The sequence below is a fragment of the Hemiscyllium ocellatum genome, chromosome 1 (assembly GCF_020745735.1).
Source record: "Hemiscyllium ocellatum isolate sHemOce1 chromosome 1, sHemOce1.pat.X.cur, whole genome shotgun sequence".
NCBI lineage: Eukaryota > Metazoa > Chordata > Chondrichthyes > Orectolobiformes > Hemiscylliidae > Hemiscyllium > Hemiscyllium ocellatum.
The window spans coordinates 123,230,719-123,256,058 of NC_083401.1; the positions used below are offsets into that span (position 1 = coordinate 123,230,719).

Genomic DNA, 25,340 nt, shown 5'->3' on the forward strand with positions numbered 1-25,340 from the left:
ACCTGGTGGAACCCAAACTGGGCATCACTGTGCAGCTTGACAGCACTGTTGATGACACCTTCCATCACTTTACTGACAATATAGAGGGGAGTACTGATTTATCAGCAAGGAGAGGGTGGTATGTGCTATCCAGCAGGAGGTTTCCTTGCCCTTGTTGACTTAATCCTGTCAGGTAATAATATTTAGTTCTGGATGCACAATGGAATATTTCAGTAAAGGCGGCCCTCTGTGATCTGTAGGTCACCTGATAGATCACTTGCTCTTTAATAATGGCTTCAGCTTTGCTCTGATGTTAAGAGGAAACATTCCTTCTGTATACGGACTATCAAAACCTTTGATAATTTTGAAGGCCGCAATGAGATTGCCACCTAACCTCTTCCTTCTGAGCAAAATGAAACCCAGCCTGTCAATCCTTTACTGATATAGTAGTTCAAGTGTTTTGCTCAATAATATTCATAATAAACAAACTCTGCATGGCTCTGAGTGATTTTTCCCATGCTCTTCATCACTAAGTATACCACCAAGCTCTCTGGCAACCTCCTCGGGAAACCGTGCAGTACGAGAGGTGAAAACACTTATCAGTATTGGAGCCCTCTGCTGGTACACATCTGGCAATATATTTCAAGCTCAAAGCACACCACCTCAGACATTACAAAGCAGGGAATGCCCCATACACCCTGGTGCTCCACCACTGAGGCACTGGCTGGAAAACCCTCCCTCCTTGCAGACAGGGAGGTGCAGGTGCACGTGGTTGTGGAGAATGGGGCCATCCTTTCCCATGTGAACTGCCACAAGAAACTGCATCAGCAAACCGAGCCAGACTGAACCCAGGTAGCAGCACGAGCCAGTGTTATTCCCTAAGTGAAGTCGGAAGCCCAGAACTACAGCAACAAAGTCAACACTTTTCTACATTCTGCAAGGGTAATGTTCTTTCTACTATCTTACCCTCACAGGCCACCATGCACTGTAAACTCTGCCACTGTATCACATATCATCAAGGTCCAAAGCCCACAGTTCTCCCTTATTATTGCATGCATCACGTCCACACAGTGGTTCTCACCCACCTTGTCTTCCCAGAGGATTAACCTTTCCTGCCAACCTCATTCTGTAAAAGTACCAATCCTTTCTACCCATTGTGTTTCCTACTCACTCACTGGGCACACCTCCACATCTCTGCTACTCCTGTACCATCACTAAGGGCTCTTCCATCGGCCTCCAACATACTTAGTCCCTTCCTTCACCTCATTGTAAGAATCATTGGACCACAATCAGATTGGGTTGGTTGGGGGGGGGGGGGGGGGTGAGGTTGGAGATAGTCATATCAGGCTGCTCACTGCCTACAAAGGAGAAAACATTGTACAGTTAGCTGGAAAAGAACATTGCTGCTCATATTGGGATGGTGAGATCTCAATGGCTAACCGACCTGCTGCTTTTTCATTGATCCGTTCTACATAACTAATCCCTCTCTTCAATGCAGGCACTAAAGGCAAGCAGCGAACTTCTGGTAAGAAGAAGCCAACACTGGAGAGCGTCAGCTCCAACTCCATCTCTGAGGAAGAAGTCAATGAGCCCTCAAGCAACGCAACAGCAAAGCTTTTACCTTCACTTCTGCAAATCCCATCGATGTTGAGACACTCACCCAAGTGAGTATTTTACATAGTTACAATCTAGATGCACAATCTGGTGAGTATATCACTGACAGGTCTATGCACGAGACCAAGGAAGAAATACCCGAGGTCACTGACACTTAAAGGAATGTTGCAGACGAGGCACCCTGCTCAGTCCCAGGTAAAAGACAATCCCATGGCCTCCACCATATCACCAAACTGCACAGGCAGGCACAGGAATGGCAGGCAGTCAGACATGTTGGAGGATTCCATCAATATTATTAGCACCATGCTGGCATGTTTGAATCTGGTTGTCTCTACGGGCAGGCTGGTGATCGCTGTGGAGACCAGGATCAATGCACACAGTGTCCCCCAGATATGCTCACAGATCTGCATGTCATCGTTTCAGTATACAAAATAATTAATGTTTAATGGATCAAGTACGACTGCTGCGAAGCAGTGAGAAAATTATTCATCTGCAGTGAACCTGACCCACAATGAGAAGTCAGCTCAAACATCCATGCTATAATGGTGCTCTCAGCAAGTGATATTCCAGGAATGCTACAGGCTCCAAAATTACAGGTGCTAGAACCACAATAAAGGATCTGCTGAAGTATAATTTCCAAACAGTGGCCAATGAATGGAGTACAAATTAAGAACTACAGCTAGGTTTTGGTAAGGCACCTCTTTTAACAGGATATCTGGGAGCATAGTGCATGGTGGACACATTGTAAGAAGATGCTTCAACTGTATTGAAGTGCTGCATTGAGAGGGACTAAGCATACCATACATGGATTAATCTCAGAATTCTGTACTCAATAATCTTCTGAGGTACCATCTGATAATTACCAGCATCTCAGGTATTAATCAATCTAATAACAAACCCAAAACATGACTACTAAGAATCCACAACGTTACTTACTCATTGCTTGTGTTTTACATCATGTTAAACCAAACCACTATGGTGTTTGGAAAACTAAGCCCTTTAAACAAGCAATGATTATTGCTGTAATATAATTATTAAAACAATGCATGGTGGACAACTGTAATTTACAGCAGCTAGACCATGTAAATCTTTACAGCACTCATCTTGGTTCATAATACAATAGAAAAATACATTTTTCTTGATTTACCTTACATGCCCTTACCATTATTAACTGCATCAGAGACGCATTACTGGGGTCATTTGGATCAAGTCTGGACTCTGCTGCCCACCTAGCCAACTTTTTCATGTCTGTTAATCCAGATGTTCCAATAGACAATATAGCATCCATGTGTTTCAAAGATCTAAAATGAAAATAAATATACACAAGTGCTAATGTCTTATTAGCATTCAGTTCTTTAAAAGAAAAAAAATACAGAGTCACAATGGCTCCAGAGTTTGCCAAGGTGAAAATGCTAGAACACTTTGGGAATCCCAAGCCCTGCACCTGAATTTTCACGGGAATTTTTCAGCTTCTTCCACTGGAAAATGAATTCAGAGTCCCTGGTGTCTGGAATCAAGAGTGCGGTGGTTTGATCAGGTAAAATAGGTCTCAGTGCATTTCTTTTGGATGGACAGGATATCGCCTTGGACAGCTAAGATACTCCTGTGATACTGGCCCAGCACATTCTGGAGGTGGGGCTTAGCAATGTAATGGGGAGGTGCCCTTGGAACTGTGGATAAGATTGTGTATAAAAGATGTACATACCCCGTGGAACTGTCCAACTTGTTGAGGCCTATCACCACGTGTCGACCTATCAAGCAGTGTCAAGAAATGTCAAAATGTGTATTTATGAATGAGAGTGCTTTTCTCAATAATGTGTAATCTGAATTATAAAAATACAAGTAATAGATCTATGATTTTATTCTGTTTACATGGAACTTATGGATATTCATTGAGTTGGCATGGTAGATGAAGAAAACATATTTGGTGGGTGAAAGTAGCATTAAGTTGACATCTGGGTAAAAGGATCATAGCTGAAAATGTGTTGCTGGAAAAGCGCAGCAGATCAGGCAGCATCCAAGGAGCAGGAGAGTCAACGTTTCGGGCATGAGCCCTTCTTCAGGAATGCCCGAAACGTCGACTCTCCTGCTCCTTGGATGCTGCCTGACCTGCTGTGCTTTTCCAGCAACACATTTTCAGCTCTGATCTCCAGCATCTGCAGTCCTCACTTTCTCCTAAAAGGATCATAGGGAATAGGTAGAGAGTGCTTTATGCATTGGCATGGGTGGGGAATGGGGAGTGTGGAGTGTGGGGAGATGTTGGGCATGGAAGATTAAGGTTGGAGGAGCATCTTGTATTTCTCCCCTTTTCAAGTGATACAGTCCGGTTTTTATCTGATTTTGAGACACTGTTGATGAAGGTAAGTCACCTTTCTGCAAGGTAAGGTACCTTTTTGCAGAGGTAAGGAAATTGTTGGGATTGTAAAAAGTTAGGCCAAAGGGCCTGTTCCTCTGCTGTGCAGTTCTATGTGAAAATACATAAGCTCACTGGGACTGACCAAACTGTGAAGAAGCTATTCAAAAACTTGTGGAGTTAAAAATAAAGTGCTACATTTTAGACTGCCTGTTCACACAGATAATTATGTCATTTGTACTGAATGGATGATTTCCCAAACTATCATTTTAACAATGGGGTGCTGGTGAATGGACAGCTCCAAATGGAAATTCTTGGTACATAAACAAATGTGCATTTAAGCAAAACATTTATTTCCTACAGGATCAGCCGAAACAACTTCAACTTATTGGATAGTTTTTTTGTACCAATGAGTGTACTGCATATTTTTTTCAATGTGGTATCAATAGACTGGCAACTTTATTTTCTGTCAGGATACATCCTGGTGCCTATGTGTGCATAGAGAGGGAACAGCAAAGACTGATGAGTGGACAACAAAGTTGGTATCAATTTTGCACAGGGGGTGCTCACCAAACTGACACGAACTTACCCTTTTAACTACTAATCCTTCTGCATAAGTTCTTGGAAATGTCATGCTTTGAATGTAGGTGTAATTAGGTTTTTAATAATGCACTAACTTTATAATCATTGCCAAAAAGCTTCCAGGCTTGAAAAAGTAGTCTATACTTGTGGATATGAGGAACAAGTTATGAAAGTGACAGTTATTGACTTTTCAATGCCTGTTCTGGGGATTTCAGATTTGATCTTAAATCCATACGAATGTCACAATTGTTTATTTTGCTCTCTGTAACATATAGTTAAATGTGAAAAACAATGAGAAAATATTATTTTTCAGTTTGTTGCAGTGAAAATACTTCAATGTGCTTGGTTGCTCGATGACCTTGACAATGCTGGATGACTGGAGATTCCCTGGACTCAGTAGCTGATTCAAACTATTGTCGGGAAAGGGAAAATGTTTGCCACTTAGATCATCTGATCACTGTGGGCAGTTCTCTTGGAGGTTGTAGCACTATTGTTATATTGTAAAATCTTGGCAATATTTCAAAGCAAGGTGACTGATTTACCTTTGAACCCCAACAGTTTCATGAAGCACTGGTGGTATCAATGTCACACCGTCCTCTCTGACAGCCCAGGAGACACTACAGGCTAACTTGCCAGAAGTCAGCAGGACCATCTGATTACTTCCATCTGCTTCAAAGGAAAATGGCACACCTACGACAAAAACAACTCAGAATTACTCTTCTGAAAATCGACTGACAATACAACAATTGATGGATTAAGAAAACATTAACAAAACTTTTTTTTCTCTCTCAAAGGGTTGAGTGACTTTGGAGTTAGCCCCTTCAAAAGGCAATGGATGTAGAATCTTTTTAATGTTTTTATTGCAGAGTGTTTGGGGCTTGATTACTAAGAGGATGAAAGATTATCATGAGTATACAGGAATCGGATCAGCCATGATCTTATTGAATGGCAGAACAGGCTCAAAGGACCTACATGCCTACTCTTGTTCCCTGTTGTCTTTAGATAATTGAGCAATTTTACTACAGCATCAATAAGTGCAACCATCACTTTGTTCTTTTAGCTGTGATCGATATATTAAACGTTAACAAAGGTTTAGAGAGAATAAGAGCTGAAAATGTGTTGCTGGAAAAGCGTAGCAGGTCAGGCAGCATCCAAGGAGCAGGAAGATCGACGTTTCCAGCATGAGCCCTTCTTCAGGAATAAGGAAAGTGTGCCAAGCAGGCTAAGATAAAAGCTAGGGAAGAGGGACTTGGGGAGGAGCGTTGGAAATGCGATAGGTGGAAAGAGGTTAAGGTGAGGGTGATAGGCCGGAGTGGGGGTGGGGGCGGAGAGGTCAGGAAGAAGATTGCAGGTTAGGAGGGCGGTGCTGAGTTCGAGGGTCAGGACTGAGACAAGGTGGGGAGAGGGGAAATGAGGAAACTGGAGAAATCTGAGTTCATCCCTTGTGGTTGGAGGGTTCCTAGGCAGAAGATGAGGCGCTCTTCCTCCAGTCGTCATGTTGCTATGGTCTGGCGATGGAGGAGTCCAAGGACCTGCATGTCCTTGATGGAGTGGGAGGGGGAGTTGAAATGTTGAGCCAAGGGGTGGTTGGGTTGGTTGGTCTGAGTGTCCCAGAGGTGTTCTCTGAAACGTTCCGCAAGTAGGCAGCCTGTCTCCCCAATATAGAGGAGGCCACATCGGGTGCAGCGGATGCAGTAAATGATGTGTGTGGAGGTGCAGGTGAATTTGTGGCGGATATGGAAGGATCCCTTGGGGTCTTGGAGGGAAGTAAGGGAGGAGGTGTGGGCGCAAGTTTTGCATTTCTTGCAGTTGCACGGGAAGGTGCCGGGAGTGGAGGTTGGGTTGGTGGGGGGTGTGGACCTGACGAGGGAGTCACTGAGGGAGTGGTCTTTTCGGAATGCTGATAGGGGAGGGGAGGGAAATATATCCCTGGTGGTGGGGTCCGTTTGGAGATGGCAGAAATGACGACGGATGATACGATGTATATGGAGGTTGGTGGGGTGGTAGGTGAGGACCAGTGGGGTTCTGTCCTGGTGGCAAATGGAGGGGTGGGGCTCAAGGGCGGAGGGGCAGGGCTCAAGGGCGGAGGAGCGGGAAGCAAAACACTTGAACTATTATATCAGTAAAGGATTGACAGGCTGGGTTTCATTTTGCTCAGAAGGAAGAGGTTAGGTGGCAATCTCATTGCGGCCTTCAAAATTATCAAAGGTTTTGATAGTCCGTATACAGAAGGAATGTTTCCTCTTAACATCAGAGCAAAGCTGAAGACATTATTAAAGAGCAAGTGATCTATCAGGTGACCTACAGATCACAGAGGGCCGCCTTTACTGAAATATTCCATTGTGCATCCAGAACTAAATATTATTACCTGACAGGATTAAGTCAACAAGGGCAAGGAAACCTCCTGCTGGATAGCACATACCACCCTCTCCTTGCTGATAAATCAGTACTCCCCTCCATATTGTCAGTAAAGTGGTGGAAGGTGTCATCAACAGTGCTGTCAAGCTGCACAGTGATGCCCAGTTTGGGTTCCACCAGGCCCTGACCTTATTACAGTCTTAGTTCAAACATGGACAAAAGAGTGATTACCAGAGGTTGGGTGAGAATGACAGCCCTTGACATCAATGTCAGGCAGCATCCAAGGAGCAGGAGAATCGACATTTCGGGCATAAGCTCTTCTTCCTGAAGAAGGGCTTATGCCCGAAATGTCGATTCTCCTGCTCCTTGGATGCTGCCTGACCTGCTGCGCTTTTCCAGCAACACATTTTCAGCTCTGATCTCCAGCATCTGCAGTCCTCACTTTCTCTTTTAGAGAGAATAAGGAAGATGATAACATTGGATAGAAAGGACAAACTCGAAATAGACAGTAATGATGCAAAATGAACATGGGAGGGGAATATAGCAAGTAATGTTCAGAGCTATCATTCTTTTCTTCAGTATAATTTAGGATTTATGAATGGGAAAGAATAATGAAAAATTAAAAGGTAAAAAATATCAGAAGGATTATTTCTGGTGTCTACTACATGAGGAAGTACTAACTATATAGTGACTATACAATGATGAACATCCTACAGGGCTTTCAGATTAATATAAAGAAGATACTTGATCAAATGTTGGAACTGATAACCAACTTATCCTCTCAAACTAAATTTTATCAATCGTAGAGAAAGAGAAACACAATTGGTAATGTAGCGGCTAAAATCAATACAAAAGGACAATCAGATACTGGGGAGGGCAAACAAGACTTAGAAACAAGTCATTATAGCAGATAGATTTTTTAAAATGGTGGCAACAAACCTTAGTCGAGTGTGTGATGCTGGAGAAGCACAGCAGGTCAGGCAGTATCCGAGGAGCAGGAGAATCAATGTTTCGGGCATAAGTCTTTTATCAGGAATGAGGCTTAATATTGATTAAGGGTTTACGTCAATTCTCCTGCTGCTTGGATGCTGCCTGACCTGCTGTGCTTTTCCAGCGTGACACTCTCGACTCTGATCTCCAGCATCTACAGTCCTCACTTTCTCCTCGACAACAAACCTTACCCTTGCAAACACAGAAGGATTGGCTCAACAACAAGCTATGTAAATCAGCTGAAAAGCAGAAAGAACTGCCCATATAATGATATTTTTAAAATATACAGCTACCATAGGTCAAGAAGAGGAAAATCCTGGTGGCCAAACCTCCGTGATCTCTGAGGATTCAGCAAATAAGTCAGGAACTGCTGTTCCTTCTGGTAGTAAAGCTCAACTTCATAATAAAGATGCAAAGCATTTTCAGTCCAATTGAGAATTGACCCTCAGTGAAAAGCAGGAAATACCATCCATTAAGGCTTGCAGCTATTGCTCAAAAGAGGAAGTCTCATTGTCGCTGGTGAGACAATTTGAGTGGCAGGATGTACAATGTACAGCATCTCTAATATTTCATGCTGCTTTAGTGGATCTTTTATAAACCAGACGACAAAGGATGCTACTCTGTTTCGACATCAGGATGGGCAAAGCTGTATATCAAGAGTAAACCTACATGTCATTGATCTCTTCTTGTGATATTCATTAGCATGCAGAAAATAATAAACAAAAAGGAATTTTCAGAAACATTTTCAACATCAAATACCCAAAGACAATGATAACTTGTACATTTTATACTTCAACATTAAATTTAATAAATGTTGGGAGTGTTGGATGTTTTAGTTCACAAATTTTAATGCAAAACAACAACTGATGCAAGCAGAATGCTAATGTTCTTTTGTTTCCCTAAATTAATAATCTGATCACTTTAAATTGAAGGACAAATATACCCAAACGATCAGTTGCTTTCTCGTTGAGTAAAATTACCAAAGCTTTGAAACTTTGTTCTTGAAACCTACCACTTCCAACTCCCTCATGGTCAAACGTTATACGGTGAGCATTGCTAAACTCTATTTCATCAATTAGGGCACTCCCTGTGAGAACAGTGGTTTCTGGGATGGGAATAAAGACTTCTGTCTTTGTGCTGCTCATTCCCATGGTTTCAAATATCTAAAAACAAGAAAGAAAATAAAACACAATAACGTCATGCAAACAAATTAATTATTGCTAAATGTGTTGATTCTTGCCAAAATGCAAAAGGCGATGGCTTTCTTTGTCCCAGGATTCTCTGACACATAGGTTGAACTTTTAGAAGAAATTTAAGTGCAACATACAGTGGTACAATTAGTATATAAAATAGATTTCAAGCAATCTAATTATCATTCACAATTTAGAATCAAAAACTCGCCAGTTAACATTTGACTATGGTAGAAACCAATCAGGCAGTATTAGCCAGGTGATAACTCCAAACCGATCAATTTTAATTTATGCAAGCCATCCTTTCCAACTGAATTACAAACATTTTGCCAGGTCTTTATGTATAGTACTAATTATTTTAATTAATGCTGCTACAATTCCAGACCACAAGACCGCCAAATTCATGTCACTATCTGGTCTAGGGACTAGTTACTTTCAGAACAGAACAGTTTATTCTAGTTAGTTCAAACTAAACCTTATACCAAAGTTTTATGAAGTTAGAACATATATATTGCAATTTACATTTTAACATTCACAATTATCATTAGGTAAATACGATTGACAGACAAACTATACAGAGCACATCAAGTAGTAGATGTGTTCAAGACAAAGTACACAGATTTCTCAGCAGCTCACCAAGATGTCAATGACAGGATCTATCACCAAATTTGATAAAAACTTTATTTACAACGGCTTCCAATTGTTCACTTTCAATGATCTAGCTGTGGACCTCCCTCAGAAATTGTACCGTCATGAACTGCCTCAAATGCTGCTCATATCTTGACATTTGTTCTCTCCTCGAGACTGCATTCTACTGGATTCATGAGGCAGTACATGGGTACAGTTACAGCTCATTTTCAGACAGGTAGCTTCACTAAGCTGACACTGCTACTGCGTTTCTCAGAGTCTCAAATACTGCTTGTAGTCTTCTTGCCCTCCTCATTCTCAGATGCAATCATCAATGGTACTCCAGGGCTATTCATGAGCTCTAACACTCTTCAAAATATTACAAACTACTTCCCACCATTATCTCAACTTCCCAGGACCTCTCCTGAGTCCTAAGTGTATGGAGTTATCTCATGGCTCCTGGGACTTCATACTGAACTCCATTTGCACAAAACTAGTTTTCAGAGACCTTCTCAGCAACACAGCGAACAGCAGCACTTGCCCTGCATGAAATCTATCTCCCTGTTCCTCTCAGGGAATCAGTCATGAAACTCTCCCTTTTTTTGGCCAGTCCAGATTTCATTTTGGGTCAAATTTTCGCACCACTGCCACCACATTGCATCATCTGAGGTCGGCTGAGCTGTGCCTGATCTTGGCAGTCCCTGACAAAAATTGGAAATTATAACTTTAAAATGTGTGGTCGGCCCCATTTTGCGCATGTGCTGGAACTCTAGTGTATGCTAGGAATTGTAGTCCTTGACCTCAACCCATGAAAATAGCTAAATTTGGGATTTTGTTTTGATGATACTTCCATTCGAAATGGAAGATAGCTCTTTCAAAGCTATTATTTACTAAATTTATAAATAGGTAGTTACTTTTCTTATGAAAAATAATTGGATGCAATTGTGATTGGTAGATTACAAGAATTACATAAAATTACCTAGGCACAACTTTTTCAATCAACAGTGTGGAAAATCTGTAATTATTGCATTTATTTGTAGCATTGTACATGTTGATAACCACAATGTAACATGTAGCACTGAACTCCACTATTCACACCAAAATAACAAAACTACAATACTTTGGTCAGTCCAAAGGACCACCTGATTTAACAGAAATCTATTAAGGTTCTGCTAACTTCATTGCATTAAAACCTAGCAACTTACAGATATAAATTTCTTTAGCTGTGATGACATGATGCACACTTAAATTCAATATGTAGTTTAGGAAAGTAACAACATCCCTCTGTTGTACACAGCCTTGGTCAGAGCCCATTGCAGTATTGCATTCAGCTTTGTGCATGCACCACAGCAATGATAATAATGGACTGGAACTTGCAAGTTTTCTGCACAATTTTGCAGCATTTGCTGCTCTTATCTTTCTAAATCTGAGCACATTAGGGTTTTGGTTAACAGCAGATTAAAGCAGAAATCCTGAAGTCACAGTTTACTACCCTTAACAGACTATACTGGGCACAAAACATGCTTGATCAACAAAGCTTTATTTGAAATCAGTGATGAGCAATCTTGCTTCACTGTTGACTACAAAATCTATGCCATAGTGGTTTAGGGAGGGGTTTAGGCATAGTTTGACAAGAATGATGCTGTCCTTTACAGATTTCATTGTCGGATTAAATGGATAAATTTTGCTTCCATTTGAATGCTGGCTTTGAGAGGTGAACTGGGAAATACGAGAAATCAAGTTAATAGAAGAAACTTCCTCTCATGAGAGAATCAAGAACATGGGATAAAATCTGAAAAGGTCTTCCTCAGAAGAATACGAATGACAAGTCAATGTGGTTGCAAGTCCTATCCTAATATATTTTCTTAGGTAAGGGTAAGAAATATGAAATATGGTGTGGCAAAGTGGCCAACGGCTGAAGCAACTAGGCCCATCATAAAATTGACTGAACAGTTTCTGCAAGCAAGGCCTGATGGAAAGTAAAGAGGTCATGGTTCACAGAGTCATAAGCCAAAAGGAATCAGCCCAGACCTGGAGGACATATTGAACAATAGGACAGTTGTTATGACCAGAAACGCACTGAGATGTACTCAGCCAGAACAATAGGATGAGGCGTTATGTTTGTGTATCTTGGAAAGGGATAAGTACACCGCGCCTGACATGGCTTAAACTCACTGGATGCTGTGACCCCATTGGCTGAAGCTAGTGAGCATTCCAGAAGGGCTCAGAAAGGTGAGGGGGGAGAATGAGAAAGGACACATGGCAGTTGTCCCCTCAGTGAAAACTCGGACAGCAAAGATTCCATCACAAACTCACTTTCGTACCAAGACAACTGAGTGCACCCATTGATTGAATTCAGTGAATTGAATCCAGCAACCTAACCAAGTTCACCTGAGTGGGCAGTACATGTGTAGGCATTGGATTCTGGATTAGTGGTGCTGGAAGAGCACAGCAGTTCAGGCAGCATCCAAGGAGCAGCAAAATCAACGTTTCGGGCAAAAGCCCTTCATCAGGAATAAAGGTAGAAAGCCTGAAGCGTGGAGAGATAAGCGAGAGGAGGGTGGGGGTGGGGAGAAAGCAGCATAGAGTACAATAGGTGAGTGGGGGAGGGGGTGAAGGTGATAGGTCAGGGAGCAGAGGGTGGAGTGGATAGGTGGAAAAGGAGATAGGCAGGTAGGACAAGTCATGGGGACAGTGCTGAGCTGGAAGTTTGGAACTAGAGTGAGGTGGGGGAAGGGGAAATGAGGAAACTGTTGATGTCCATATTGATGCCCTAGGGTTGAAGTGTTCCGAGGCGGAAGATGAGGCGTTCTTCCTCCAGGCGTCTGGTGGTGAGGGAGCGGCGGTGAAAGAGGCCCAGGACCTCCATGTCCTCGGCAGAGTGGGAGGGGGAGTTGAGATGTTGGACCACGGGGCGGTGTGGTTGATTGGTGCGAGTGTCCCAGAGATGTTCGCTAAAGTGCTCTGCTAGGAGGCGCCCAGTCTCCCCAGTGTAGAGGAGACCGCATCAAGAGCAACGGATACAATAAATGATATTAGTGGATGTGCAGGTATAACTTTGATGGATGTGGAAGACTGGTTTAGGGCCTTGAATAGAGGTGAGGGAGGAGGTGTGGGTGCAGGTTTTACAGTTCCTGCGGTGGCAGGGAAAGGTGCCAAGATGGGAGGGTGGGTTGTAGGGGCGCGTGGACCTGACCAGGGGGTAGTCACGGAAGGAACGGTCTTTGTGGAAGGCGGATAGGGGTGGGGAGGGAAATATATCCCTGGTGGTGGGGTCTTTTTGGAGGTGGCGGAAATGTCGGCAGATGATTTGGTTTATGCGAAGGTTTGTAGGGTGGAAGGTGAGCACCAGGGGTGTTCTGTCCTTGTTACGGTTGGAGGGGTGGGGTCTGAGGGCGGAGGGGCGGGATGTGGACGAGATGCGTTGGAGGGCATCTTTAACCACGTGGGAAGGGATATTGTGGTCTCTAAAGAAGGAGGCCATCTGGTGTGTTCTGTGGTGGAACTGGTCCTCCTGGGAGCAGATTGGGAATACGGGATGGCATTTTTGCAAGAGGTAGGGTAGGAAGAGGTGTAATCCAGATAGCTATGGGAGTTGATGGGTTTGTAAAAAATGTCAGTGTCAAGTCGGTCGTCATTATTGGAGATGGAGAGGTCCAGGAAGGGGAGGGAGGGGTCAGAGATGGTCCAGGTAAATTTAAGGTCAGGGTGGAATGTGTTGGTGAAGTTGATGAATTGCTCAACCACCTCACGGGAGCACGAGATGGCACCAATGCAGTCATCAATGTAGCGGAGGAAGAGGTGGGGAGTGGTGCCGGTGTAATTACGGAAGCTCAACTTTTTCCAGATCCACATTTTATATGAAAAGATGCAAAGTGAACACTATCATTATACCCTATTCCCATTGTATCAGTATATCAGGGGATATCTGTGCGATGTTTCCCAATTTAACCATCAGAAAATTAGAACATTAAAATAAATCATAGAATAAAGCTAATCCAGACCCAAAGCAATGTACTGTCACAGGGAAACTCAAGGTGTATAGGGGGAACAGCATCAGAGGATGTAGTTGACTATGTGTAATGTATGTTATTGGCAGTAACCAACACCATGGCCTCCACACAGGGGAGTGTAGAGGACAAGGGTGGGATAATTAAAGTGTAATGTTGGTGATCATTGAACGGAGAGGACAGCTGGTTGCAAAGTTCAGTGTGGTGGGTCTCCATATTGGGAGGAGGGAAGTAAATGGGTGGAAATGGGCTTTCGGGCTGGACCAAGGTAAAAGGGCTAACCAGCTGGACCCTGGTGCTGGCAGGGTTTGATAACATCTAATATAGTCTGCAGGAACACCTTCAACCTAAAGGGACAAGGACATAACTGATAGATGTATAAATTAAAAGTTAATCGGGTTGTTTAAATATGTGGAGCTGATCAGTGGGGCATGACTTTTGTAGATAATTAGCTTATTGAAAAGTGTGGACTTGAGCTCTGTTTAAATAGTTTATTGGACTGTAAGAGTACACTGTGAGCTGTGTTCTGTGTTATCATTTCTTACAATGTGGAATACAACTGGAAAATGACTGGGACAATGCGCAGGGTGGATGAAGTTAGTTTGATGGGTGATAAGTATGAGACCCATATCTATCAGACACTATGACATTGCAGAGGCAAATTCTCAAAGCAAGCATTTGAACACTGCACATACATATCATGTCCAATTATTTTGCATGCAGGTGAACATGCTTAGGATTCAAATCCTGGTCAAAGGCAATTTGTACCATACCATTGGTCTTTACAAATTGAACATTGAACAATGATCAAGTTAAAGGCAATGATGACCAAAAGCAATTTGTTACTTGAGCAACTTTTAAGTGTGATGATGGAGATGGAGACCATCGCTTCATCATCTGTCATGTACCTTTATTGATGTACTGAATGCAGTGAAAAATGGAGTGATTGATGTGGGTCTGGGATGTAAAAGGGTCAGAATGCAGTGGGCATTTTCTTTTGATGTAATGTACTGGTCAACCAGCGAATGTGGCAATTTCAAATTGAAATACACACTAAAGCAGCTGAATGATGCAGACATGATGCTCAATATCAGAATGCAGCATGTTTCAACTCTTGGGTAGACCCCCAACTGACTGTTCTGAGACCTGAGAACCTCTTTGCTCCTTATGTTCCCAAGATAGGACATTGCCAGCAAGAGTCTTGTGCCCAGCCACTGGTGGCATGGTGCTTACTGTGACTGCCTTCCTAAGAGGGTAAAGGTGGGTGGAGGAGGACCAGGGCTGATACCAAGCCCAGGAACAGCAACAGGCTACTATGAAGGTTGGGAAGCATGTGATTCAGGGAGTGATCACAGTCACTAGGGCCCCTTAGGATGCTTGGGGTCCACAGAAGGACAAGAGCTTTTTGCTCCCTATCTCCATTCCTGAGCTTGAGCAAGCTGCCAATGCAGACGCATTATGTCCCAGGTCACTGTGACAGAACTATGTTGGATTCTAGAGTAGGATGTGAGGGCTACAGGAATAGGAGATCATCTCTACTGATGGCTGTACAGGTGACAGCCACTTTGAACATCAAAGTGATTGGCTCCTTCCGGCGACTTGTGTGGGATCTCTTAATTGTATACCCACAATGCATCAGGACAGTGAGCATCTGTGTCAGATCACACTGGGCCAGTTTGTTTCTTCATGTGGAAATCGTTAAGATTCAGGAAGATACCTGGCAAGCCCTGGGCTCAGAAAGCCATCGACTGCACCCACGTGGTACTGACATATCACAACACTGCAGAATTCATCAACAGGAGAGGTTTCTATTTGTTTATGGTGTCCTGGTGATCTGTGATCATCATTACCACTTCCTGAAGGTGTGTGCTCACTAGCTTGGCATGACTGCCACATCCTGGAGCACTCTTATAAACCTGATCCATTGGAGGGCTTAGGGGCCTTACAATGCTGAAGACTGGGCTATCCCCTGTGACTATGCATCATGACGCCGTCGTACAGCCCCCTGACTGATGAGAAGCACAGATACACTGCTGTCGATGCCTCAACCAGCGCTGCGATGAAGCAGACGTAGGCTGCTGACAATGCGTTCCCACTACATGGACCAGACAGAGTGTGCCACATTATCCTGGCGTGCCTTGTTCTGAACAATTGGAAGGGGCAGTGAGGCAATGTGACAGACGCTGAGGGATTGGGAGAACAGTCGACTGAAGGGAAGGAGGATGAGGATGTAACAGAGGAGGGAAGTTTGCTTTTCCTTGCAGATTCAGCTTCTTGAAACAGTCCAAGACAAAGCAGTCACTTAGCCTGGTCCCCCATGCACCACATTAAACACAGACTCCCTCCACTAATGGCGCACATAGCAACAAAATGTACCACCGACAAAATGCAGTGAAGCAACAATTGAGGCCTCTTCGACAGCACCTTCCAAACCCATGGCCTCTAACCACCAGAAAAACAGGGCAGCAGGCACATGAAAACCCCAACAATTACAAGTTCACACACCATCCTGACTTAGAGTTATGTCACAGTTCCTTCACTGACACAGGGTTCAAATCCTGGAACTCCTTCCTTAACTGCACTGTGGGTGTGCTTGCACCACATGGAGAACAACACAGCAAGAAATCAGCTCCATCCTACCTTCATAGTGGCAAAAGGGATCGGCAACAAATGCTGGCCTTGTTAGCCAAACCCACGCCCCATGAGTGAATAAAAATATTTTTAAAATTCATGCCATGATGCCAGAGTTTGGATCTGTAAGTGAGTTGTCCAGCCTGCCCCGTTCTGCTGCAGTTACTCAGACTCACCAGCAGGCTCAGTGTGCTCCTACTCCTAAAGCCTTAACCTCGTTCATCTCTATCATTCCTGGGAATAGAATTTCCTTATTGTTATTCTTCTCTCATATATGAGCCTATTATCTCTGTAAGTGACCCGGTAATAGGACATAAATGGCCAGCTGAGGGATAGTTACGATGAGTATCTGAGCATTAATGGACAGAACAAGGAGAGGAAAACCTTGCTGGGAAAGTTTGTGTTCTATATTAGAGTTCAATCAAGGTTATCAACTTGTGGAGAGTGTATTCCTGGAAATTTCAAACAATGGAGTCCAGACAACAAATAACTTTTTTTCCCATTGTTCCACATAAAACTGAAAATAATTGTGGATGCTCTAAATCAAATACAAAAACAGAAACTGCTTGTAAATCTCAGCAGGTCTGACAGTATCTGTGAAGAGAAATCAGAGTTAATGTTTAGGGTCAAGTGACTCTTCCTCAGTTTCATCATTCCAGCTAAGTGGTTGTTCAACAGGCCAATCCTCACAGGCACGACATTCCCATGGGAATTGGAGAATAGACAGGCTTTTCACTATCCAATTGAAGGATTCCTGGTTCTCAGTCAAAAAATCTTTTCTCCCATCCTCAAATATAGGACTGATACAGAAACATTCAGAAACCACTTTGGATTTGAATAAGCCTCCAAGTTTGCTAGCAGTGGTGAAGATCTATCTTCAGTTCCCGGAGACTCCAGGATCAACAGGCAGGATTGGCATTCCATGCCCATATCATTTTCCTAAAAGTAAACCCTCTCTGCTAGACAGGTTAACAAGGTTAGATCACATGGAATCTGGGAGAGCTAGCCAGTTGAATATAAAATTGGCTTGAATGTAAAAACAGAAGGTGGTGGTGGAGTGTCGTTTTCAAACTGGAGGCCTGGGACCAGTGGTGTGCCACAAGGATCAGTGCTGCGTCCACTGCTTTTTGTCATTTATGTAAATGATTTGGATTTGAACATAGGAGGGATACTTAGTATGCTTGCAGATGGCATCAAAATTGGAGGTGTCATGGACAGCAAAGAAAGTTACTTCAGAGTACAATAGGATCTTGCTCAGAGGGTCCAGTGGGCCAAGGAGTGGCAGATGAAGTTTAATTTAGATAAATGTGAGGTGCTGCATTTTGGAAAGACCAATCAGAGCAGGACTTATATACTTAACGGTAAGATCCTGGGGAATGTTGTTGAGGAAAGAGACTTGGAGTGCAAGTTCATAGTTTCTTGCATGTGGAGTCCCAGATACTCAGGATAGAAGAAGGCATTTTGTATGCTTGCCTGTATTGGTCAGTGCATTGAGTATAGGAGTTGGGACTGTACAGGACATTAGTTAGGCCACTTTTGGAATACTACATTCAATTCTGTTCTCCGTCCTGTTGGAAAGATATTGTGAAACTTGGGAAGGTTCAGAAATGATTTACAAGGCTGTTACCAGGTTGTAAGGTTTGAACTACAGGAGGAGAGTGGGCTGTTTCTTTGCAAAATCAGAGGCTGAGTGTTGACCTTATAGATGATTATAAAATCATGAAGGGTATGGATAGTGTGAATCACCAAGGATTTTTTTCCACAGAGTAGGAGAATCCAACATTTGAGAGCATAGATCTAAGATGAGAGTGGAAAGATTTAAGTGGGATTTAATGACAACGTTTTCTTACAGAGAGTCGTGCATGATTGGAATGAGCTGCCACAGGAGGTGGTGGAGGCTGGTCCAGTTACAACATTAAAAAGACATCTGGATGGGGACATGAATAGGAAGGGTTTAGAGGGATATGGGCCAGATGCTAGCAAATGGGATTGGATTAATTTAGGATATCTGATTGGCATTGACGAGTTGGACCGAAGGTAAAAACAATGACTGCAGATGCTGGAAACCAGATTCTGGATTAGTGGTGCTGGCAGAGTACAGCAATTCAGGCAGCATCCAAGGAGCAGCGTAGCCAACAAAGAGACAGGCATAGCTGGGTCCCATACATGTGCCCATGGCTACCCCTTTGGTCTGGAGGAAGTGGGAGGATTCAAAGGAAAAATTGTTAAGGGTGAGGACCAGTTCAGCCAAACGAATGAGAGTGTCGGTGGAAGGGTACTGTTGGGTACGTCTGGAGAGGAAAAAACGGAGGGCTTGGAGGCCCTGGTCATGGCGGATGGAGGTGTAGAGGGATTGGATATCCATGGTGAAGATGAGGCATTGGGGGCTGGGGAAACGGAAGTCTTGGAGGAGGTGGAGGGCGTGGGTGGTGTCTCGAACATATGTGGGGAGTTCCTGGATTGGGGGGAATAGGACAGAGTCAAGGTAGATAGACAGAAATTCAGTGGGGCAGGGGCATACTGAGACAATGGGTCGGCCAGGGTGGTCAGGCTTGTGGATCTTGGGAAGGAGGTAGAAACAGGCAGTGAAGGGTTCCCGGACTATGAGGTTGGAAGCTGTGGGTGGGAGATCTCCTGAGGTGATGAGGTTCTGTATGGTCTGGGAGATGATGGTTTGGTGATGGGGGGTGGGGTCATGGTCGAGGGGGCAGTAGGAAGAGGTGTCCTCAAGTTGGCGTTTGGCTTCAGCGGTGTAGAGGTCAGTGTGCCAGACTACCACTGCGCCCCCTTTATCTGCTGGCTTGATGGTGAGGTTGGGATTGGAGCAGAGGGATTGGAGGGCTGCGCGTTGTGAGGGTGAGAGGTTGGAGTGGGGGAGGGGGTAGACAGGTTGAGGCGGTTAATGTCCTGGCAGCAGTTGGAAATGAAGAGGTCAAGGGCAGGTCATAGGCCAGCGCAGGGTATCCAGTTGGATGCAGTGTGTTGGAGGTGGGCGAAGGGGTCCTCGGAAGGTGGGCGGGAATCCTGATTGTGAAAGTAAGCTTGGAGGTGGAGGCAACGGACGAACTGTTCGACGTCACGCCGTGTATTAAATTAATTGAAGCGTGGATGGAGGGGGATGAAGGTGAGTCCTTTGCTGAGGACTGATTGTTCGTTTTCAGTGAGGAGGAGGTCTGGAGGGATGGTGAAAACACGGCAGGGCTTGGAGCTGGGATCTGGTGTGGTTGTGGAGCTGGGAGTGGGGGCGGAACCTGTAACTGGAGTGGGTGTGGTGGTGGGGGAATGGGGGTGGAGTCATGAGCAGGGGTGGTGTTCCCCTCGGGGTTCTGGTGCGTGGCGATTGTAACAGTGGGGTCTGTGGGGGGAGTGTCAGCAGAATGCAGGTGAGTGGCGCTGGTGGGGGCGGAAGTGGTGGTGACCATGTCAGTAGGGGTAGCGGAAGTCACTGAGCATGTGGCATCAGTGATGATGTGAGAGGCAGAAGTGATGTCACATGTGATGTATGAGGAATTGTGAGGGGTGGAAATGGTTGTGGGAGTGGCCATGATGGGGCGGAAGTGACATCATCAATTAGCGTGGGGGTGGCAGCTGCATCAGCCGCATGGTTAATTGCGTCTGAGTAGTTTCCGAGGCCAGGAGAATCTTCTGGAATGCTTGAGGAGCGCTGGTTATGGAGGTGGGTAGATAAAATTTCGTTGTACTTACAGTCTTTGATGTTTGACATAGAATTGAAATACTGTTTGTTGAGAGTATGAATTCTCCTGAGGATGTAGTACAGAGTGGGTCCTTTGCAATTCTGAGAGAGTGTGGCCCTCAGCTGAGGCAGGGTTGACTGTAGAGAGGTGTGTAGGCAGTCAGCTTTGGGACAAGGTTTAATTTAATTTGTTGCTCAAGGGTTTATTTAACTTGCAATTGTTTTAATAAAATTGAACTCGAACCCCAGTTCTTCATTTTTCTCAAATTAAAATTGGGTAAATGCATTTTTGAGCAATAAACTGGTCAAAGGGTCTGGAAAGGAAGTTCTACAGGCCACCAGTGGGGAAACTGAAGATGAAGTAGATTAAACAAGCCTATTCCAACAATCCATTCAATAGTGGCTGATCTCTTGTCCGTTTCCCTTATCTCATTATTCATTCGGTCCTCAACTGTCAGGGGTAGATGGAGTTGTGAAGATCAGCCCTGATCCAACAGAATGCCCCTTAGGGGTTGAACGGACTACTCACGTGAAATTATTGCTCAAAGCAAGGCAACTGGATATATTTAGATTTATGCCAATACACTATTCGTTGGTATAGAATTTATTTTCTCCAAACTTTGAGCATTTTCTTCTGCTACCTTTCTGAAACAATCCTTTTGTGTCTTTGAGCAATTCTAACCATCAGGATGCCAAATCTCATCACTGGTCTCTGCTGGGAGGCAATATGATGTAAGCTCTAGTCACAGGACTCAGAGATAAAATCAGCTGCTGTTTACGTCCCAAAGACTCTCGTTAGAACATGTAGATTAATGATCGTGAGATGAGAACAGAACAGGATTGAGCCATGGATCAAGATTAAAGCTGGCACATGACAAATAATCAAGAGTAATATGCATTAACATAAGGGAAACAAAAGAAAAAAAACAGTAATGGCTGAATGTTACAGTTGCTTTGGCAAAGTTTGAGTTGAGCTGGATATTTTGTAGAGATTTGTGCTGCAAGGACTAACAGGTTCTCTCACTGTGTCTCATCAATCTCTCCTCATTAATTACTGCCCCACCCCATTACATCTCTCAAGTCCAATCCTTGCCCCACCTGACCACACACTATTCCTGGAACAACTCGCTACTCAGTGGTCAGTCCAGAATTCACTCCCATCCCTTAAGCCTGCAGAATCGTTTAAGAGCCCTCTGTCAGTACAGAGTTCCGAATATTTTTCTCCAGACACAGCAGACCTAGCTTTGCAGGCAGGGTCCCTAGAGGTCCTGCTGGATAGGGTAGTGCACTGGAGGGGCCTTGTTCATCCCCCAAGACCAGTGGAGCCTACAACACCAGATCATGTCAGCCTGGTCCGCGAGTGCTCCCTAGAATATGGGAGTCTCGGTGCTCAAGAGGAATTCATACCATTATAGGAAGAAGGTCAATGTCTGACAGGGTAAGTTGCACATCTGCTTTTTAATACTTCATACTCACCCTATTGCTGCTACGGTACCCTTCACTCAGCAAGGTTCATGCCATAGCACTCTCACTAATGCCTAGAACATCTTCCCTCACTCACTGTGAAGAGCCCAGAGATGCACAGGCCAAGTCCATGAACTGGGTAAGTGTCCCTGAGCACAGTGTCCTTGCAGCCGCACTACAATAATACTTGCTGGTGAAGTTTGCAATTCAGCACTGAAGTGCAGTAGCGACTTGCAAGTGGATTGGAGATGTGCCACAAGAGTTCTTAAATGCTGGCACGTGCTGGATACCAATATCCGTGGATGTGGGAGTATGTGGACAGACGTTGGTGCTCTGTGTCCAACATGGAGATTGTTTGGAAGAAGTAGCAAGTTGAATTCACCAGAGGCTAACTCTGGTTTCCTTGTTGAGTTTTTCTGATGTCTAGCTTGCTTGGTGAGTTTGGTGAGATGGGAGTGTGAATATTAATGAGGCAACCATACAACATTAAAACAGGTCTCACAAATAATAATAACCATCAACTGACACCTCGCCATTGCCTAGCGAGAATCACATCACACCGATTGCAAAATATAGAGCTAGATATTGAGATGTGCCTCATTGCACTTGTTCCCGATTTTGCCATACATCCCCCCATAGTCCACATCACTCAGACCCCTATAAAAAGATTCCGCCCAATGTATTCAAGTAAATATTAAGAAGCACCCATTCAACTCGGAGAACTGCTCCTGTACAAATACCTGGATCTTTATGCTTTCGGGCCAGTTGATTATTTGCACATTGAATATTTGTCCAAAATGAATCCTGAAGTCAGCAGATAATGTTTGGCTGCTGGTTCTGGAGACCTCTTTGTTGTTAAAAATAATTTTGGCATACAGGGTGGACCTCTGTACATCTTGCCTTCGCAGCTGTTCTCCTCTGAGAAGAAAACATATTTTCATAGATTTTTACTAAATTTTGACTTACTTTGCTCTACAAAGTAGAGCAAACAAAAATTGGATGGGAATATACTAGAGGTAAGCAAAGTGTACAGTGAACGCACATTTTTAAAAAAGCCATTATACTTGAAGGAAAGTTACACAATCTTCAATTTAAAAATTCCACAGCAAGGTAAAACCAAAGTAATCTTTTCAAATACTACTCAATTTTCTACAAGAATCTAGAACAGAAAATGTTTTAACATAACAGAATATTAAAAAGCTATTGTGCATTTTCAGAAATTTTTAGTTCTTCTGATCTCAGCAATTAGATGGGCAATAAACACTGGTCTAACTAGTGACACCCTCATCCTGTGAATGAATAAAAAAAAGTTAGACATTCACATTACTTGCTCCAAATTACAAAAGAACTACTGAGAATGAGAGCGTAGAGTTTGATGCCTTTCGGCCCACCACATCCATGTCAGTTTTATCATTTTTGTAATAACTTGATCTCTTCACCAAATTGAAGATAGTTTATAATCTATTACCATCTGCATCACTTCATCATAAAGTTAAATCCAATGTTCCATTTCTAATCTAATGCTCTTCTCACTCCACAGCATGCTGAATGAATGAATTTTATTTTCTAACGTTATTCTTGCCTCTTTTGCACATCATTGTAAATCTGTGACCTCTCATTCCTTTTACAACAGGGACCAGCTTCTCACCACCCACTCTATCCAGCTGCTCATGATTACGAAAACCTCAATCAAATCTCCTCTTAGACAACTTCTCTCCAAGGAGAACCGTCCAATCTATTCAATTTATCCTCATTACTGAAGTTTCTCATCACTGAACCATTCTTATGAATTGCTCTCCTCAATACATTTGCAGCATTCCTATAAAGTAGGGAAAGTTATCTCTTCATATTTGCAAGACTTCAGTTTCTGCAGGGCTTGTTAAAATATAGTATAAAAATCAAGAATTTGCCAGTTAATGTTAAATTTTGTTGCTACTTACTCTTTGGAGTGGATAGGCAAATTCACAAGTACAATCACAATGTACACAGCTTTTATTGTACATTGAATGGAAGGACACGAGCTTGTGGCCATAACTTACCAAACAAAATCTGCTCCTAATAATCCTATCTGGATGCTGCTCCAGAAAGAGCTTATCATTTTTAAGTGGGATGGCATGGTGGTTCAGTGGTTAGCACTGCTGACTCACAGCGCCAGGGACCTGGGTTTGACTCCAGCCTTGGGTGACTGTCTGTGTGGAGCTTGCACATTCTCCCAGTGTCTGTGTGGGTTTCCTCCGGGTGCTCTGGTTTCCTCCAACAATCCAAAGATGTGCAGGTTAGGTGAATTGGCCATTCTAAATTGCCTGTAGTGTTTAGGGATATGTAGGTTAGGTGCATTAGTCAGGGGTAAATGTAGAGTAATAGGATAGGGGGTGGGATACTCTTCGGAGGGTCGGTGTGGACTTGTTGGGCTGAAGAGCCTGTTTACACACTATAGGGATTCTATGGTTCTATAAATAACCTCAGCTGAGCCGCAGACTTTCTCAGACTAGAACTGAATGAAGGAAAAATAGAACAAAGTGCATCAAAAATGGAGAGACAACTTCTAGGAACCTCTGATGATAAAAGGGCGTTGTTGATGCAGGCCTGCTCTGAATCTTTTCCTTCAATATGAAAAATATCAGTTCGTCAGGAAAATTAAGTTTTGAACAAGCTGTTGGATCTCAGTAGTCAGGTCATACAATCTCCAACATGTTTGAAGAAAATAAAACTTTTATAGCTGCAAATCTAAAAATTTATGACAAAGAGTTCTAAAAGTGTGAAAAGCCGTGACAAATCAAGAGCCATGTTCTGTAGGAAGTGTGCACAGGGAATTTTTTTAATACGCAGAGATTACTTTGAAGTGAATCATCTCAGCACAGCTATCATGTATTCTATAAATTTGATAATTCAAAAGGCGCAACATTCTGGTATAAGCCTTTTCACTTCTCTCTTTCTAGCTGTTCATCAGAAAACCAGGAACATGCCATTACCTTGGACACTGGTTTGTAGGTGTGACAGTGGCTGTCATACTCAGTTCAGGAATCAGAACAGGTTCTCCTGGTTTACGACGAATTCTAGCTGCTGTTGTTCGAACTTGCTGCTCGACAAGTGAAACATCCACTGGTTCTGGAGGATCAGGCTTTGGAAATTCCTCAAACGTTGAACTCTCTTCTGTATCATCAGTCTCCTGCTCATCAGAACTTTTCTTCTTTTTCTTCTTTGTTTTCTATCAAATGACAGGAGTCTAGTATCAGGATTAATTTTTTAAAAAATAAATATAAGTTTAGACAATGGACATTTGGACTGCTGTGATAGAGAATTTGTAAAAAATAATTTGAAGGAAAAATGAAATAGCGTAATGTTTACTGATGAGTTCTTAACTAGATTTGATACTTTGGAGAGGCATGCTGGTACCACGTTTCTTTGGGCTAAAAATTTCCTAAAAGCAGCTTTTGATTGGTTACGTTACAGTTTGTCACAGGGTTGAGGGGAAAGCAGCTGCACTCCCATCTTCCAATCCCTACAAAAAGTCTCTCTCTCTCACTGTGTGGGTGGAAGGAAACCAACACTAAATGACTCCGAAAAGGAAGAATTTCTAATGTAAGCAAAAATCTGGGGCAACCTGACAGTCAATGCGGTCGACAGCAACGTGCTGTCATCCCCGGCAACCAAAGGAACTGTGAGAAGGACACCTCATCCCAATCTGGTGCTTCTGCATTTTCCAGCCATAATATTTCTGCAAAACAGCCTTTCCATCCAATTTGTGAATGAATATGAGTGTGTTGGGATTTTAAAGGGAATATAATTTATTTTATGTTTTAGTAAATAATAATCCGTTTTGCCACTTATTAAACAAATAGGTATGT

The 25,340-nt window shown here is 43.4% G+C and overlaps 1 protein-coding gene across 5 annotated transcripts in view; it reads right to left on the reverse strand.

Annotated features, from left to right (window-relative positions):
* Positions 1-25,340, reverse strand: part of cc2d2a (coiled-coil and C2 domain containing 2A) — a 210,618-nt gene that overhangs the window by 64,074 nt on the left and 121,204 nt on the right. For all 5 annotated transcript variants that reach the window (XM_060831773.1, XM_060831764.1, XM_060831753.1 and 2 more), the window contains 5 exons: positions 24,465-24,700; positions 22,233-22,410; positions 8,889-9,039; positions 5,071-5,218; positions 2,756-2,894 (listed from right to left, as the gene is read on the reverse strand). In XM_060831773.1, the coding sequence (XP_060687756.1) occupies positions 2,756-2,894; positions 5,071-5,218; positions 8,889-9,039; positions 22,233-22,410; positions 24,465-24,700 (852 nt within the window). The remainder of the gene's footprint in view (positions 1-2,755; positions 2,895-5,070; positions 5,219-8,888; positions 9,040-22,232; positions 22,411-24,464; positions 24,701-25,340) is intronic.